Source organism: Pogona vitticeps, chromosome 3 (genome assembly GCF_051106095.1).
Source record: "Pogona vitticeps strain Pit_001003342236 chromosome 3, PviZW2.1, whole genome shotgun sequence".
In the NCBI taxonomy this organism is placed as follows: Eukaryota; Metazoa; Chordata; class Lepidosauria; order Squamata; family Agamidae; genus Pogona; species Pogona vitticeps.
The window spans coordinates 227,152,645-227,171,188 of NC_135785.1; the positions used below are offsets into that span (position 1 = coordinate 227,152,645).

An 18,544-nucleotide genomic window follows, 5' to 3' on the forward strand; every position below is an offset into this window, starting at 1 on the left:
GTGGGCAGTGAGACAAACACTGAGTGGGACAAATCCTAAGAAATATATAAAATGTTCATAATTGAGGTTGGAAACAGGCCAAACAGAGCAAACTACAATTTCTATAGTATCTGGAGGTGCAATTTTTTTTTGCAAGTCACATTCCATGTTACGAAGCTGCTAGAGATGAATTTGTTGTGTCGCTAATTGTTTTGCAGCTGCTACAAAGTCTGTGCTGGCTCAGTGTCAGTCAAGAACATATCACTCCCAGATAACTCCAGAACTATCCACTTCTCCATCAAATGTAAGTTTGTTTTTTTTATTGTTTTCCACCTTTGTATTAAAAGGGAAACAAGAAATTGAACAATTGGTTTAAAGAACCGCCCCATTCCACTGAGAACGGGACAGGTGGCAATCCAAAAATTGAGGTGAGTACTATTCTGGCTCCTTTGATGCCCTTCCCCAAATTGAGCTTCTGCAGGTCCCCGGGGCAGATCAAAGGGTGGGCTCTTTAGCCCTCTGTTCAGATGCCACCATATGTGTAACTTCATTCATTATAGTCATTGCAGAAAGACTAAAAATATGTGTCATTGGGTTATTTTTCTGTTCTGCCTGTTTTAAATGTAATTCATGCTCTTTGGCTTGTGATTATTCTTCTGGTTTCTATTGATCTTCTGTGGGAATGAAGCCCAGGCAGCCCAATTTCCTTTCAATATTCTCCAGTGAATGTGATTAATGCAGGCTGCCTGGCTCTCTCTTTCTCATTCTGGACAGCCTGAATGCTGTCTTTCTTACCAGATGAGGTGTGCTCATGCTCATCCTTTTTTCTACCTCGTAGCCCCAATCCCAATACCTTCCGTAACTTGGAGGCTTTTTCTGTGTGTATTTTAGAGAAAGAGAGAGAGCTCCCACTTTGAGTTTAATTTCCAATGGCAATCACTTTTTTATTTTATTTCATTGGAAAGAAAAGGCCCAGATGCTGTAATTAACTGTCTTTGACCATTAAACAGAAAAAAAGCAAAACAAATTAGTGATCAGTTTAGAACAAGACAAATGAAACGGGCCGGGAATGGGTGAGATAGGGAAGGAAAGGAGAGGCTTCCTGCCTGAACAAAGGTAATTGACTTTTAAAAATCCCCAACAGATGATTCCAGGGGAAAAGATTTATAGACTTCTTAAGGCATGATACAGGGAATTAAATTACAGGCATGAGGCACTGTTCATGTGGAAAAGTGAGCTTCTTAGATTGTCTTTTCATCCTAGGAAAGGAAGCAAGCCTCTTGTAAAAAAAAATTTATCACATGGATTGATTGAGCAGAAATATAACTAAATTAGAGATCAACCAGCTTAATTTGTGGTTCAACAAATTAGAAATATTACACACTCACATTCAAAAGGAAATGGTCTGCTGAAAAGAATAAGCAGATGCTTTGAAGTTGCATGAGTCCCAGTGTTTCACAAGGCTATTTGTGTATCCAGAATGTACAGTTGTCAGTACAGTTCTGTCTCCAACAACCTTGGGGGTCAGGGGAGCTGGACCCCCATGTAGTTCAAAATCCATGTATAACTCTTATGCCCACCAAAATGTAATCACAAAACATAAATAGTTGATTCACACACACACACACACACACCCCTCTTCCCCAACCACATCAGCCTCCCAGCATGCCCCAGCACCCTCCCTGGCCACCTTGTAGAGCTGCCATGCCAAGAAATGGGCTGGTCAAGTCCCCACCAACTGCTGCTGCACCACCAACAACAAAGGGCTTGTTAACTCTAAGACCCATCCTTCTCAGGCCACTTCCTAGAGACATATAGCAGCACATTGTTTGTTTGTTTGTTCATTTGTTCGGTCAGTCGGTTGGTCGGTCAGGTGGTTGGTTATTTTAAAAATCTATGTATAACCAAAACTGTGGTGCTCAGACCCATGTATTTATTTTACATCCCAGTTCTCTCTCTCCTAATGCAGGGGTGCAACATGACTCAATAAAATTGTTGAAAACAGATATAGTTAAAATAAACAGTAACTTACTGATAACTTAATCCGGCCATATTAAAGTGAATAGCCAGAATGACCATTTTAATGGCATCTTCATATATATCAATGTTCTTTCCTACCTACACAAAATTACTGTGCTCTCCAGATTTATCAGGGTGATTGGGCAGGATAGGAATGCTCACTCTTTTCATATGCTCAGTTTAACCTTCAATGAATGCTTGAGGATCAAAACAGACAATAAGGAAGATGTATATTTGCTTGTACTAATGAATTTTCTCTCCAGCAGCAGGATTTCCGCAGTGATACATGCTTCTGCAGAGAGACTTGGAAATTAACTTTGGGGTTATGATCTAATGCCAAATCAAAAGATGAAACACTCTAGATACAAGATACGTTGATTAGGAAAAGCATATGCTGTCATAAACATCTTTCCCTACTTGCTGGAGTGCCTCATCTTCAAAAAAGTATATTGTGTAGTTTGATCCCAACAGGTTCCTCAGTGCTTTATTATATTTGTTGTATTTTCTCCACAGCATACAAAATTCTTTGAACCTTTATTCTGTTGTCCTTACCTTTGACAGTATGTTTTTCACCAGGTAATAATGTTTATGGATGTCTGCTCCCTTGCACCTATAACCGTTGTCTGCTTTCTTAACTGTGTCCAGTTTCCTACCAGCCTGAAGGTAAATGCAGCAAAATGGTAGCTTCGATTGGCTTTCATTTCCCTTCCACCCAGTCCAAAGAATGTTGCATTAATCATACCAACAATAGTAGTGGATTTGCTATGTTTAAAATCTGGGATGTGTCAAAAGTGTTAAACACAGGTTTTAAGCTGTCATACCTGACACTTTAATTACAAGAATTTGAGATGGCAACTCAGAGAAGAGACACAACCGTGTTCCCTCCCCTCTGTCTTTCATTTTTGGAAAGCTCTGTTGTCATGCCAGATGTATCTTGCCATAATGTGGCTTTTCTAATCAGAATGTGTGTTAATTTGCAGAGATGAATCCTCAAATCCTTTAAACCTATTGAGATTTCTTGTAAATAGAATTGAGTATATAACACTTTATTTACAAAGCTAGCTATCATGCCATATTTGAAGATGGATTTGTTTACCAGAAAGTTTAATTTGTTATTTCAAAATGAAGGACATATCTCTTTCGTTCATTACAGGGGAGTTTGTGTTTTATAGTCTATTTTATATTGGAAGCCACCTAGAGTGGTCCGGTGGACCAGATAGGCGAGGTATCAATCAATCAATCAATCAATCAATCAATCAATCAATCAATCAATCAATCAATCAATCAATCAATCAATCAATCAAATAAATATTATTATTATTATTATTATTATTATTATTATTATTATTATTATTATTATTATTATTATTATTATTATTATTATTATTATTATTATTATTATTTAAAATGGACAATATGTGAACCATGCTTTAGAACTTTGTCTCTATAGATGGTAGGACTGGAGAAGTGTGGAAGAAATGCTAAGCACTCACAAAGGACTTCTTTACTCTAAAAATACATACTCTGAGGAAATGTTCAGCTGATGCAGATTTGCTAAATCATTTAAGATCAAGTTGGCTGATAGCTTCACACTAATTTGTAGAAGCTCAGGTGGTGGCTCACAAGTGATACTGATCGTCCTTGCTCTTCCAAATTTTAAATGAATTACTTCAATCATTATTTTTGCCACTACACATTGAAATGACTAGAACAGAGATTTTGCATCCTTGGGTCATTAAAACAGAATGTAATCCAATATGCTGTATTAGGTGAGCTAAAATGTGTTGTGCTTAGGTCCTTATCTAGCTGAAACATTATTTAAAATGTGTCAAGACTGAACATTAGCTATTTTGTCAAAGCTGCAATTTGGTGATTTTCAAGTTTGCCTGCTGACAATTTAAGTGTAATTCAATAAAAATGGTTCCCTGGCCTTCATTTTTTTGCTCACAAAGAGTTCATGCTCATATATGGCTATAGGATGCTTAATAAATTCTGGTTACTGCCCAATCAATGTATACAGTATCTGCATCTCTCCTTCCTCTGCTCTCTTTCCTCCCTGTATTTTACTCAGGAAAGGATCAGTACTTCTTCCAAGCAGGAGTAACGGTTAACAGATGAAGACTGTCCCTTTAAACAGCAGTGTGGAGAAAGGAGACCCAAATCTACTGGTAGGTGTCTGGCTGATTTACCCGAGACTAGCATGGATTGGTGACCCCAACTTGATTAACAACAGCAGTAGCAAGGTCACTTCCATTTCTCACTGTAACCTGTATTGCTGAGATGAAAAAAACCTGGGGTAACCAGGAGCAGCTTCTCTTGTGGAAGGACTGTGAGCTTCAAAGCTGACCCTCTGATTAAAGTGTGCATCTCAGGTGCTGGAGTATGAGAGGTGGCAAATTGCATCTCTCCGGGGGGGGGGGGCACGGCTGCAACTGCTGTAAAGAAGGGGCGGGTAATCTCAGAGGGGCCAAGAGCCATTTTTCATATCTGTCAGCAACCTGAGATCCACAGTCTTAAAAGGGCAAAGCTAAAAGGGCTAATTTGCATAGCAATGAAAAACCATTTTAAACCAGGAAAGGCTACCAGAAAGGGTTTTTGATAATCGAAAATGGGTTTAACTTTAAAACAAAACAAAACAAAACACTTCAGTAGCATTTACAAAATGGTTTATGGGTGAGTGGAGTGTTGCGCCCCCTGAAAATATGCCAGAGTTGCCCTCATATGGCATAAAGCAACATTCTTTTAAAAAGAAAGATAAAACTTTGTTTGTTTTTCGGAGAGGGAGTGGGAGTGCTGGGAGGCCTACAAAAATGGCCTTCGGGGCTGCATGCTGGTGCACAGCTTTCCACTTGTGGTCACTCCATAAGTAAGCTCTTCTCCCACATAATTTATTATTGATAATTTACCTAGGCAGTGAAGAAAGCTAACGGGAAAAAAAAGATTAATTGGGAATGTGTTGCTGGAGGAGAGCTTTGTGGATATCATGGATTGACTGTCAGAAAGACGAAGTAGGTGAAATCAAGCCTGAACTATCTCTGGAGGAAAAATGTTGAAATTGAGACAGTCCTATTTTGGGTGCATCATGTGAAGGCTATATTCCAGAGAGAATGTAGTAACCGAAAAGGCATTAAATAACATTGAGTGCCTGCCTGTCTTGGAAGAGTTGGACAGCAAACGAACTTTAGCAGAAATAAAAGAGACCTTGGATTCCCTCACCTCTGGCAAGGCACCTGGGAACGATAACATCCCTGCTGAAGTGCTGTAAGGAGATCATCACCACTGAGCTGTATGAAATCTTTTGTCTTTGCTGGAGGGAAGGTGGAGTACCACAAGACATGAAGGATGCAAACATCGTCACAATGTATAAGAATAAAAGAGACAGGGGCAACTGCAATAATTACCATGGCATCTCTCTTCTCAGTGTTGTAGGGAAGCTAATTGCCCTTGTTGTGCTGAAGAGATTTCAGGGGCTTACAGAAAGAATCTATCCAGAATCACAGTGTGGATTTTGAGCTAATAGATCCCCCATTGACATGTTATTTTCCCTCGGACAGTTGCAGGAGAAATGTAAGGAATAACAGCAGCCACTCTTTGTGGCTTTCATAGATCTCACAAAGGCCTTTGATTTGGTTAGCAGGGATGGCCTTTTTAAAATATTTCCCAAGACTGGACATCCACTTCTTAACATCATCAGGTCCTTTCATGAGGAAATGAAGGGCACTGTAGTTTTTGATGGCTCAACATCAGATCCCTTTGACATCTGAAGAGGAGTGAAACAGGGCTGGGTCCTCGTGCCAACCCTGGTTGGGATCATTTTGCTGTCATGCTGAAGCATGCCTTTGAAACTACAACAGAAGGTGTCTATATCTGGACTAGATCAGATGGAAAGCTCTTTAATCTTTCTAGATTGGGAGCGAAGACCAAAGTCCAGCTGAAATTCATACAGAACTTCCTCTTTACTGATGATGCAGCTGTTGTTGCCCACTCTGCCGAAGACCTCCAACAACTCATGAATCATTTTAGCAAGGCCTGCCAAGACTTTGGATTAACAATCAGCCTGAAGAAAACACAAATTATGAGCCAGGGCATGGACTCACCTCCCTCTATTACTATCTCCATACAAGAATTGGAGGTTGTTCATGACTTTGTGTACCTTGGCTCAACGATCACCCTCTCCCTAGATGTTGGGCTGGATAAATGCACTGGCAAAGCAGCTATCATGTTCTCTAGATTCACAACGAGAGTATGGCTTAATAAGAAGCTGACAGCATATACCAAGATCCAGGTTTATAGAGCCTGTGTCCTGAGCACACTCCTGTACTGCAGTGAGTCATGGATGCTTTGTGAATGGCAGGAGAGGAAGCTGAACACGTTCCATATGCGCTGTCTCCAACGCATTTTTGGTATCACCTGGCAGGAGAAAATTCCAAATAGAGTAGTCCTAGAACGAGCTGGAATTTTTAGCATGTATACATTATTGAACAGCGACATTTACGTTGGCTTGGGCAGGTCATGAGAATGGCTGATGGTTGGATTCCAAAAGATCTCCTGTATGGAGAATTAGTGCAGGGAAAGAGCCCCAGAGGGAGACCACAGCTGCGATACAAGGAATATCAGCAAGTGGTATCTGAAGGCCTTAGGAATGGACCTCTACAGATGGGAAACCTTAATATCTGAGCATTCAGCCTGGAGGCAGGTGGTGCATCATGGCCTCTCCCATTTTGAAGAGACCCTTGTCCAGCAGGCCGAGGCAAAGAGCTATCCCGAAATCAGCAAAATCAGGGAGTTGGACAACTTTCAACCCTCTGTTATTAGAGGTGGCAGTAGAGCAGTTCCAAGCTCTATTCTGAGTGGCATCCACAATAACTGAATTGGGAGGTGGATGTGTGTATAGGAATATGGTGTTGCAATGTGTTTTATAGAGATTTTCTATGTATTTGGCAACTTGAGGGACAGAGGATGGCTTGATCCTAGCCTGTTTAATGAATTTCAGTAGAGAAGAGATGAATCTTATGCATAGCGGGGAGGCCTGATCCTGGTTGATATCCTCAATACTTTATCAGACTCAGTAGGAGGGGACTGCTCAACCATCAGAGTCTCATAAATTAGGTAGTGCAGAGTCAGAGGCTTAAGATTCGGAAGCTGGGTGGGACATTACTAGGGATTGGTATGGATTGTCCAGAGAGACAGAATATTGCCTGTTCCCTGTTGTTGTTGTTGTTGTTGTTGTTTAAGCATCGTTCAGTGAAGAAGAGATGTGTCCGTGTTTGGTCCTATGAGTAGTGTGAATCAGGCCTGAAGGAGCTTGTGTAGAGGGGTGTGGTGTAGATTGTTGGGGTGGATGAGTCACCACAGTGTTGAGTGGCACCAGTGGAGGTCTCCTGTATGTGGTAGTCACCTGTAGGAATGATGAGCAGACCTGGGACAAAGTGGTAGCAGGTTCAGGAACGTGAGGCTGTGTCTGTGCGGAGTGGCCAGAGCTGCTTTGGCAACAAGGCCAGATAGGTGACATGCAGTTCGGTGGGAGAAGGCTGCTTGAGATGGTGGTTGCTTGGTCTCAATACCAAAGGAAGGAGTTGGAAGCCCTCATCGGAAGAGAAGTCCCAGAAGGTGTCTGTCCTTTTTTGTGGCAGGGATGGTGACCTCAATGAATCAGAATGATAATAATAGGCATAGTGGTGGCTCCTAGACTGCGGGTAGAATCATGGGCCCATTGGCTCTTCTCGATATGGCCTGGTCTGAAGGTCATAATAAGTAGGCTGATCATAAAGACCGACACACTTAGGATTGTGTTGAGTCTGAATATTGTGTGGGTGTCAATGGCCATGGTCTCAGAAGAGCCTGAAGTGGCTTAGTATCATATTGGCAGGTGTCTGCAGTATGACAGGCTTTCTTCACCCACTTGTGAGGTGGCAGAGAGTCAGCCGTAGTCGAGACAGAGTCAGTTTTAGGTGGAGAGTAAGCATCCCATTGACCTGAGGCTCAAATGCGTCGACTGGAGAACTGCCATGATCTCATTTGAAGTATTTTCCCATTCATGTGAATGACCGGATGCAGGGGATGGGACTTGGCCCAATTATGGAAGCAGGGTTTTGTCACCCCCTGATGGCAAGTCCAGGCATACTGTCTCTTGCAGTACGTGCTCCGCCATTGGTGGTGGCAGGTTAGTATTGTCGACCAGATTTGTTTTGTGACCAGATGAGTTTGAGGATTTTTCTTCTTTGTAGCTGTTTTGGAGCAGTGGACAGAAATCGATGCTGATTTTGAAGTCAACCCCGACTTTGATGTCAATGTGGAAGATTTGGATTTGGAGGCTGATTTAGACTTTGGTTTGGTAAGGGGCAGTCCGGATGTTGGTGAAGTTGATGGTGGTTTGGCTGGTGGAGTCAAGCCATGAGGCTGAGGAGTAGATGAGGATTGTGGAGGCTGAAGGGATCATTCTCAAAGAAAGGAATAGTCATTGCTGACACAGTTTTAATGCCAGTTTGTAAGGTTCTTGCATGCCTGGCATGAAGAAGGCTGGTGCATCTCCCAAAGACAAAACAGTCACAGGAAGGAAGGGAGGAAGGGAACAAGGAGGGCTATTAGTCTGATCCCTGTTACTCAAACTGTCCTTCTCTCTCTCTCTTTTTCTTAACTCACAGCAAAGATCAAAAACAGAATGCAGAATAAATTATCAAAGAAGGAATGGTGAACAAAACTCTGTTTGTTGAGAAATGAGATCTCAGTGCCGGTAAAAAGGAATTGAGGCATTTGCCAGGATGGGCAGGCTATGTATACTGATGGGTCAGTTCTGGAAAACACATGCTAAAGCTCTGGAAGATTCTGAGAACCTCTGTGCAAGTGCAGAAAACCCTACTGTGTGCATTCAGAGGCCACGAAGAAGAAATTGAATTTTTCTACTTCTCCCTTACACTCTTCTCAAATATTGTAGCCATCAGCCTGATAAAATATTTTGAAGGATTCAGAAGCTTGCTCTTCCCACTTTTTTTTCTGGGGGGGGGGGATGGTATCTTGGTAGCCTGATAAAAGCTACTTTCCCAAATCTGCATTCTTGATTTAAAAATAAAAAAATTACTTGAGTGAACACATCCTCACAACAAATTTTAATTCCCATCATTGTGTAATTTCTAATAACGCCATTAGCAGAAACACTAACTCATTACATGCAGCTTCATTATGTGAAGCTGTTACCTCCCACTTCTGAGTTGGCTGTTTGTGCAGCCAGAACTGTTCTCCATAAACCTTGCATGGTCTTGCCTCTGAAGTAGGATGCCAGTCATCCATTCTATTCCCCTTGCTGCCATGTTGCTAAGCAATAGTTTGGGCAAGCAACTCCTCAATGGTCAACTGCACTGCTGAGCAAGAACAGGGACTCTGAGGGGGAAAGAACGAGCTTATTATGCAAACAGAAGGGATGTTTCCAAAACTAGACAAGAGAGGCCTGGAATCTTGTCAAAGTTGGCAGACCTAGAGTGAGCAGCCTGGAGAGAGTTTTAATTGAAAATGCTTTGCAGACAGTGCTGTGGAAGTTTGTGGGAATGATTTCTGAAACACAAGACCTATTAGCCCAAGACCTTATGGGGCAGAGAGAAACACCAGCAGAGGAACAGCTGTCTTTTGCCAATGATTCCTGGCAGTGAAACACACTTTGAAGGGTCTGCTATTGGTAAGCAAGGAACTTTAAACATGCTAAGATAGTAGGCATCATTGCTCTTATTTTGTCAATATATTTTATTTATATGCATGCACCTCTAAAGCACATGCGTAAAAGCAAAGTGGGCTCTTACATACTGCCTCATCACACTTAAAGGCAGTTTAAAATTTAATTACACAGGCTACACATTGCCCCCTCTCATAAGTTGGGCACCCAATTTACCAACCTTGGAAGGAGGAAGGCTGAATCAAGCTTGAGCCTGGCAACTTGAACCTGTTGGGATTGAACTTCGGTTGAGAACAGTCTTGACTGTAATACTGTAGTTTAACCACTGCACTATGAGGCTCCATCTCATGTTTCATCTTCCTCTTTTCCTGCTGCCTGCAGTTTTCCCAGCACTGTTAATCTATTATGGACACATCAAGTTAAACTTGTATTTATAATACTGTTTCCCCTTCCCCCTTCATTTAGGCAAACCTGACTGCTGGGGCTATTGTGAAAAACCACTCTGAAAATGCCCAATCTTGTCTGATTTCAGAAGCTGAGCAGAATGAGGCTTGGTTAGTATTTCAATGGAAGCCAGCTGAAATACTACGAATCTCCAACTAGAGCTAGAAGAGGGTCATGCCTGGACCTGCAGAGGACCAGTGCCAATGAGGGTTAGACAATTCTGGTGTCAGTGGAAAATATAATTTTGTGAAGGCATCAACCGTGTAATTGTAAAGTCATCAGTAAGATCAATGGACTAAATCCAACTGCTTAGTCCTAAACAGAGTGGTCCTATTGCATCAATTGTTGAACAAGGCAACAATTCTTGCATAAATCAAATTAATTCAATGGGTATACTCTAGGTAGGGATTAACAATTAGATTCAGACCAATAGCATGAACAAACAATTAGCCAAACAATTTTGGACTTAAACTGAAGCATTAATTCTTCAGAATAGTCAGAGTGAAATATCTACAATTTTTGGACCATTTTTATATCTGATGAAACACGAAATTTGTGAAACATCATGATAAATTGAACCATCTAACTAACATTGTCTATTACTACTTTACATTTCTCTTTGAAGTGAATGTAGGAGGATAGTGCCACTCTCTGTTTGGATGATCACTGAACTACAATGAAGGCTCACCATTTTACGGTAGTCCAACAGACTGAAGTGATGTGTATACAAAAAAAAATTGCATAACCTGCAAGCATGCCATTATAACACCCAAAACGTTTCATACTTCTATACTGTGTATATGTAAATATACACACTGATATTCCCCTTCAACTAAAATGTGAGACAGGAATGTGAAAACATACTTCACTTTTATTATCTTTCAGGCATGAATGGCAACAATTGATTGGTACTGTTGATTCCTGAAACATATCGAATCTGAACGCAGAACAGTGAAGAAAACACCCCCAAGAATTACATAGGATGGTCAGCAGAACTTCAGAACTTGAGTGTTATCCCTGATGACAATAGACGCAGAAGTTAAAAAAAAAATTAATTGTGGTCTCTGCTCTTATTTCAGCTCTGGCAAGGTGTGTAATTTAATTTTATTTTTAAGCAGAGCAGGCATGTTCATTTCCATAATGGGTACACTTCTGTATGCTTGTATTTCATATAATTTAAAGGTATGACATTGCACTGTGTATGTTTTTCCCCCATTCCCTTTCCTTTACTCTCATCATTTGAATTTTTTCAGTGATGTCTTCACACCAAAACAAATTATAATCCTCTTTTTGTGTGTGTTCACATTTTATTTTGGAAAACAGGTGCTTAAAAAGTTTAGAATTTTTTAAAAACAAAATTCTGGAAAAAAAGGAGGAAAAAAAAGGAAAAAAAATCACAGTATTTACAAAGATATCATAAATGGCTTAGCCATGCAAAAGAAATGACTTTGGTTTTATCCCCCTTTTACTTTGGTTTAAACATTGACCAATAATTATTATTATTTTGTTCCCTTGCCAAATAAAGCCTTAACCAATACTGAAAGGACTTTAACAGGATTCTTCCATAATATTTTATACAGTATTGAATTTATAGGACATTTCATATATTTAATCCATGCCAATACACTACAGGAAGCTTTTATTTAAGACATCAGTAACTACTGCCGAGACATTTAACATTTTACAAATTTACAACAGTCTTTTTTATCCCCTCTAGGTGGGGAAATGTATTTCCTAATTTCCATTATCCTTCTATTTGACCTCTCCATAATCTTCCTGTTTTCCTGTCTTGTAAAATCTGTAAACAGAAACCTGATGCTCATTCTAATAACATCTTCCTTCCCTTATCAAATTTATCTATTACATTCTCCCAGACTCTATTCTTCTGCTAAAAGAGGAAACATCGCTAAGTACTGCTATTTGCCCTGATCTACCCAAATGTCTCTTTTTAGCTAACCTTCTAAAAAATTCTCAAGCATAAAACAGGCTTATAAAGTTACAATCTTGAATGTAACTAAAGATACATAGATTTCATTTCATTGTTACAATTTCATGTACTTTTTGATAAATTATGTACCAGTTAAAAACACTAAAATTATCTCAAGGTGCAATATCTGTAGTGTAGTTAACAAAAACGCACACACACAAAAATATATATTCTATTTTGTGGAAAAATGCAGCTTTGATATGACCACTTTAAAAAAAATACACAAACCTCCAATTCTGACTGATTTTTTTTAAATTAAAAAGAAAGATAATTTTTAAGGCAGTGGATAACAAAAATATTTCAGAACGAATTCTTAATTCCAGTCATTCACACCATATATCATGGAACTGCAAGAACAATTAGTTTTCCAGAATGCTATCAATAAAAAGTTTTTTTCTGTCTAAAAAAGACTCATTAGTAGACATTTGTATACATTAGAACATGAACCTTATTTAATACCTGATTCTCCATTTGGCAATTATATACACGTCCCTTATAGATGATCAGGTTTTTCATTATTTTATAAACAGGTTAGTTTTTTATTTTTATAACAGACACCTTTCCCTCTTTTTCTTCAGTGGATGTTTGTAAAACATAGAAAGAAGAGTCTTATTTTCCCATAAGGCATTCTTATAAATTAAATACTTGCTGTGCAAATTAGGGGCTTTACTGATAGCAATCAGAATTAGAAATGTATCTCTTTAAAGGGTGCAGAAACCAATGGAAATAAAAACATTACACTATACATCAGATTACCACCGACTCCCAGAACAAAGCCTTACAGTGTATAAAAATAGCTACGTAAAAAATTTACATAAAGGCAAACAAAAAGAAATCTTCAGTGCAGACATTTACAAAAAAAATATATATTCAGAACAGAACACAAATTTGTGACCTATCATCATGGCTGTTGCCAAAATTAGTTTTGTGGATACTTTCATAAGCTTGAGATAACTGTAAATTCCTTTGAAAACTTGATAGAATGGTCTGTGTTATACTTGAATCATGAATAGCTGTCACATCTTCATATATATCTTAAATATAATCCAAGTTCATGCTTCAGTTGGTCTACATTTATATCTGAAAACAAGAAAAAGGTCAGTCAAAACAATCCAAACATGATGGTGGTATTTATACTATGGTGGAAATTTTATTCACATGCCTTTGACACAAAGAAAATAGCTCTAGGAGCTATTATTTGTGAAATCAACAATACATTTGGAGGCCAGAAAAAAAAAACAAGACAAGGCCATATGACCCTCAAAAACAATACAAATGCAGGATCAGGTGATACCTTTATTGGACCATTAAAAAAATAAAACAGAAAACACAAAATATTCATTGGTTGTTGTGGGTTTTTCGGGCTCTTTGGCCCTGTTCTGAAGGTTGTTCTTCCTAACGTTTCACCAGTCTCTGTGGCCGGCATCTTCAGAGGACAGCACTCTGTGCTCCCAAGCAAACTATACCAGAGCACAGAGTGCTGTCCTCTGAAGTTGCCGGCCACAGAGACTGGCGAAACGTTAGGAAAAACAACCTTCAGAACATGGCCAAAGAGCCCGAAAAACCCACAACAACCATTAGATCCCGGCCGTGAAAGCCTTCGCGAATACACAAAACATCTGTGTTTGTATATTTGGGGGCTGTATCTTTTAATGAGTTGCATGTTGTCTTAGGAAAACAAGATGGTTTAAAAAACATGGATGATCCAAGCGAATCCAGTTGCACCACAGTATGGAAATGTATAAGAAAAGAGACCCAGCACACCGTACACAACATTAGTCATAATCCTGTGCCCGTCGTAAGGAGAAAACCGTCTTTGGAGTGGCACCACAGAGGGCTTCAGAGGAACATTTTTCTTATGTGCGGGAAAACCTCTGTCCTACACAAACTATACCTTCAGGGTTTCCTTGAAATCAGACAAAATGAGCCAGGAGCCTAAAGGTGGTTCTCAGTCCTTTTGGGCAATCCAGCACCCTATGGCCCCCAAAGGGCTGCAATTTTCTGTTCAAAAAGTCCCCCTGTGCTCTTCTGGAGGCAATTTTGCCGTGCTTCAGACTCCCCTCCACCATCAACAATCCCCAAATTGTATATATATGTTTTAAACTTGGCCTCCACAAGTTCATTTAAAAGTAGCCTTTTAAAAAGAAAATTATTTTTGGGGTGGGCAGAGCACAGGTGTCAGGCTAGTTCTCTAAAGTAAAGGTGCCTGTGTGTCTATGCATTTAGCCCCTGAATCTCGGAAGGCTGTTCACCCATGCTTTAAATTTAAATCTTAATTTAACATTAATTTAAATGTCTGCAACTTCTGTGACTCAGGAAAAGAAAGAGACAGAATGAGCTTAGGGAATGCTGCTTGTGTTTGCATTTGTGATTATATGATAAATTCAGTGATTGGTGCAAGTTTAGGAATGCCAGTACCAACTTGCCAATTAGTAGAAATTCACTGACATAGTTTATACAATTGTAGTTATGCCAATGTAAAACTTCCAATAAGATTCTGGCCATTGCTTTTTAAAAGGTACAGACTTGAGGCTTCTAAAAGGAAAATATTCTCCCTCCCCCCACTGTGGATATAAAAACCATCAGGTCAGAATAAATTAAATAGAAAATATAGTCCAGCTTAATGCCTCAAAGGAGACCACTGTAAAAGTAGGCACCCCACCTATTTCTTTGCTTGAACTTTCTGAAAATTAGTAACTTCAGAGACTAAAACTGGACAACTGTTCTGTAGAGAATTATGGACAAGTTGTAGGCATCAGAAGTGGGCAGAACTATCTGTTTGGATTGGAATCTCTTGCTGTATCAGGACAGACATACTACACAAATGAACCCTCAAATAAGTGGTTATACCTAAAATGGAAAATAGCTTGTATTTTGGACTGCTTGTAGCACAGTCTGGTGCGAGCTCTTTCTTGGCAATTACAGGAGACCACAAGCCAGCCTGACCCTGACCTATGCCCAAGTTGGCCCTTTTTAGTTCAGCAGTAGATTTGGGTGGGTGGGTTGGATTGACTCCTGGATGGATGGAAGGGTCACTTTAAGGGAGATGGCTCCCAGAAGAGACCTTTTCTAGCACAATCAGATGCAATCTTTTATTGCTGTCTGATCTCAACTTAAGTAACTGTTTGTGTTACTGAGGTGAATATGGTGGAACTATTGCCAGCTAGATAGCTCAATAGGTTGCACACCCGGCTGTGGAAGTAGAGGTTGGGAGTTCAGTTCCCCACTATGTCTCCCAAAAGTAGAACCAGAAGAAGGGCTGGATTAATGCGTTCTATAGCTAGCTGTCAAAAGTATCAAGAAACTTCAGCGGGTCCAAAACAGAGCAGCCAGACTGCTGACTGTGGCGGGTTACAGGCATCACATACCCCCCCCCCCGGTTACAGGGGGCACAGTTCATAGTGCTGGTTTTAAGCTATCAGGCCCTAAACAGCTTGAGCCCAAGCTACCTCAAAGACTTTTTCTCCCATTATGAACCTGCTTGGGTACTAAGATTATGAGGAGAGGCCTTTCTCTCGGTCCCACCAACCTCACAGGTGCACAAGATGGGGACATAAGAGGGGGCCTTCTCCAAGACTTTAGAACTCCCTCCTACTGGCCCCCATCTTTGTTGTCCTTCCGCAAGCAAGTGAAGACCTTTCTCTTCAGGCAGGCTTTCCCTCAATGACAAGCTGCATGAGAGTGATCTTTTTAGATGGATTGCTGTGCATCATGGCTTCGACTGTGTCTTTAGTATTGCTTGTGTTTCCCATTTCTAAGAGGGGTATTTTGTTTTTTAAATATTTCTATACTTAGTATTTCTAGCTTTAAATATCACCTTTTAATGATGTACATCACCTTTGTATACTCATTGGTTTGTCCTTAAAAATTGTCTTTAAATGCTGTAAGATGTCTTGAGTTCTTTTATAAGGAGAAAGGCAGGGTAAAATATTTTAAACACACACACACACACACAAACCACTTCTGAGTACTCTTTACCTAGGAAAACCTAGAAAGGCTCACTGTTAAGGTAGTTATGTCAGTTTCAGGACACCTAAAAGCAGACAGTGGAGGTCTATTGTTAACCGTTTGTGTTCTGACCACCTCTTTACTGTTGGCTGTTCTTCAAATACAATATGAGTTCCTGAAACAAAGTGCTCAGTTGTAAACACAGAGAAACATAGAAAGCAAATGAAAAGGCTGCTAAAGGCATTTCAAATGCTGTTCAAATTAACCTTGGTTAACTGCTTATCATTTTCCTATACAGTGAAGAGATTTAAATACATTTAAATGTTCTTTTAAGACAATATCTTACAATCTTGTTTGTACATACCTGGAATGGTGACTAGCTTGCTATTTCTCTCAAGCTTCGGATTTGTGATTGTTTTCTTCTAACTTTTTATTTTCCTCTGTATTTCCAAGGTCTTTGTCTACATGCTTTGAGGCTGACCTAAAATAGAAAGAAAAGTACACTGATGTCTTCCATTGTTACCACTTTTTGTTGTATTTAACAATTTTAATCAAGGTAGAAAATTTCTTCTGAGTGGACAGTCATACATCCCACCTACCACCATATGTCTAGGAGTACACTGGGAAATGGAAAACTTTAATGCAGTGAAACCAGAAATAACATTGTAAACACTTAGTGACAACTGAGTTTGACATTTATCCTACCCTCATTTATGAATTTATATTCCACCGAATTATGCTGGCTACAAGAATTTGCACAAATGTTTATAAGCAAAAATTTGTGTTTACTTTCTTCAAGATGATTTTAATGCTAAAATTAAAATGCCATGAAGACATCTTTATCAAAATTGGCAACCCATTCTTCTGCACTAAACCAAGAATTTCTGCACCCCTTTGCAGGCTTGCTGGATTCTTTTTATACATAGGGAATGGATTTTATGAGTTGAAACCTGCCCAGAATTGTGCTGTGACAGTAATGGGAGTGGATACAAATAAATAAATAAATAAATAAATAAATAAATAAATAAATAAATAAATAAATAAATAAATAAATAAATAAATAAATAAATAAATAAATAAATAAATATTATTGTATTTTATTCATTATGAATAATAACATCTGGGGAAAAAACAGTAACAACTAAGACTAATTTCACCTGTTAGTATCTTCCTGAGACTTAATATGTCCCTCCAGTCAAAGGGACTTATGCAAAGGTTGGGTTCTAATATTTTAATTTCCTTTCTACACTCAGGCATAAGCCTGCAGTAGGATTTACTTTGGAACAAGCATGCTCATGTTCTGTCTTGACTAAAACTACATAACTGTCTATTGCTGTAGCATTATTTATGGTTTTACGTTGGTTTAAACTAGTTTATGTCACCAGATATGAGGTAATTGCTGCATGCATTACTTGAAAGAAAGGGAAAAGAGTAACAGATGGATGATGGGAAGTGGTGATCTGGTATGAAATCATTCTGAATTGTGAATAATGATGTATTTTCCAAAATTACTGTTCAAACTTTTGATGTTCTATATTCTGAGACTGGGAAGTAGTTTTCCATGTTATTTCTCTATAGAAAAGTTTTTCAGAAATATAGTAGTCTGAACCTTTATGTGAGAAAGCATCTTCACAACAAACCATAGTCAAAGTTCTTTGCTTTCTTATTCTCCCGCCACCTTGGTCCTGAACTTCATGCCCCAACTGCCTACATTATGAAAATACTATCTACAGTCATACCCCCATCTTTACAAGAACATATCACAACTACTGCACAGGAAAATGTTACTTTGACTCATTCTGGCTTAAAAATGTAGAATCCTCCCCAGTGGCAGAGCAAATAGCTGTTTTGAGAGCAAAAAGTGCTGGAGTAATCTGATTCAGCTTTTGTGACATACGGTCAGTAAAAATACTTCAAATTCATCCATTTTATAAGTGAAGTACTTCCTGTGGTATCTGATTGTGTGATCCCACTCCAACTTGCTATAACAGTATTGTAGAAGAATAATTCAGATACCTCCAGAGCACATGAATTTTAACCTTACGCTGTTGTTTGACATGTCTATGTATTTCCTGCTGTAGCCCAAAGAGTGATCGGCCCAACTCATAAAAAGGAATGATAATTTTTATTTTGGGACACCATTCTCACCTGACTTGTATTTCTTTTTCATGGTAATTAACATACGTGGCTGGGAACCCATGTCTCTCTCACCTGATAACTTATCCCTTGAAGCCCTGTATCTGCCTTTGTAACATTAAATTCAGATTTGTGTGCTTTCCACATGTGTGAATGAAATTTGATGTAATGTAAACACTACAAGGCAGGTAGTTTACTGCATTTAATTGTAAAGAAAAGCCATTTAATCTTGAATAACACTAATTTGATCTCTCCAATAGAAGTGAATAGGAAATAAAATGTTTTCAAATCAATAGAAAGGAAAATAGTATGTGTTCAGGGCAGCTGGTTACATTATCCTTCTCCATGGCAGCCCCTTCTCTTCCTGG

The 18,544-nt window shown here is 39.2% G+C and overlaps 1 protein-coding gene across 13 annotated transcripts in view; it reads right to left on the bottom strand.

Moving 5' to 3' along the window:
• Window positions 1–10,956: 10,956 nt before the first annotated feature.
• The window catches only part of ALCAM (activated leukocyte cell adhesion molecule), a 151,929-nt gene continuing 144,341 nt past the window's right edge, over window positions 10,957–18,544 (bottom strand). For all 13 annotated transcript variants that reach the window (XR_013543312.1, XR_013543311.1, XR_012085041.2 and 10 more), the window contains 2 exons: window positions 16,405–16,521; window positions 10,957–13,172 (listed from right to left, as the gene is read on the bottom strand). Coding sequence is in view for 9 of the 13 variants with exons in the window: in XM_078389917.1 (XP_078246043.1) it covers window positions 16,434–16,521 (88 nt within the window). In the remaining 4 variants the exon portion in view is untranslated. The remainder of the gene's footprint in view (window positions 13,173–16,404; window positions 16,522–18,544) is intronic.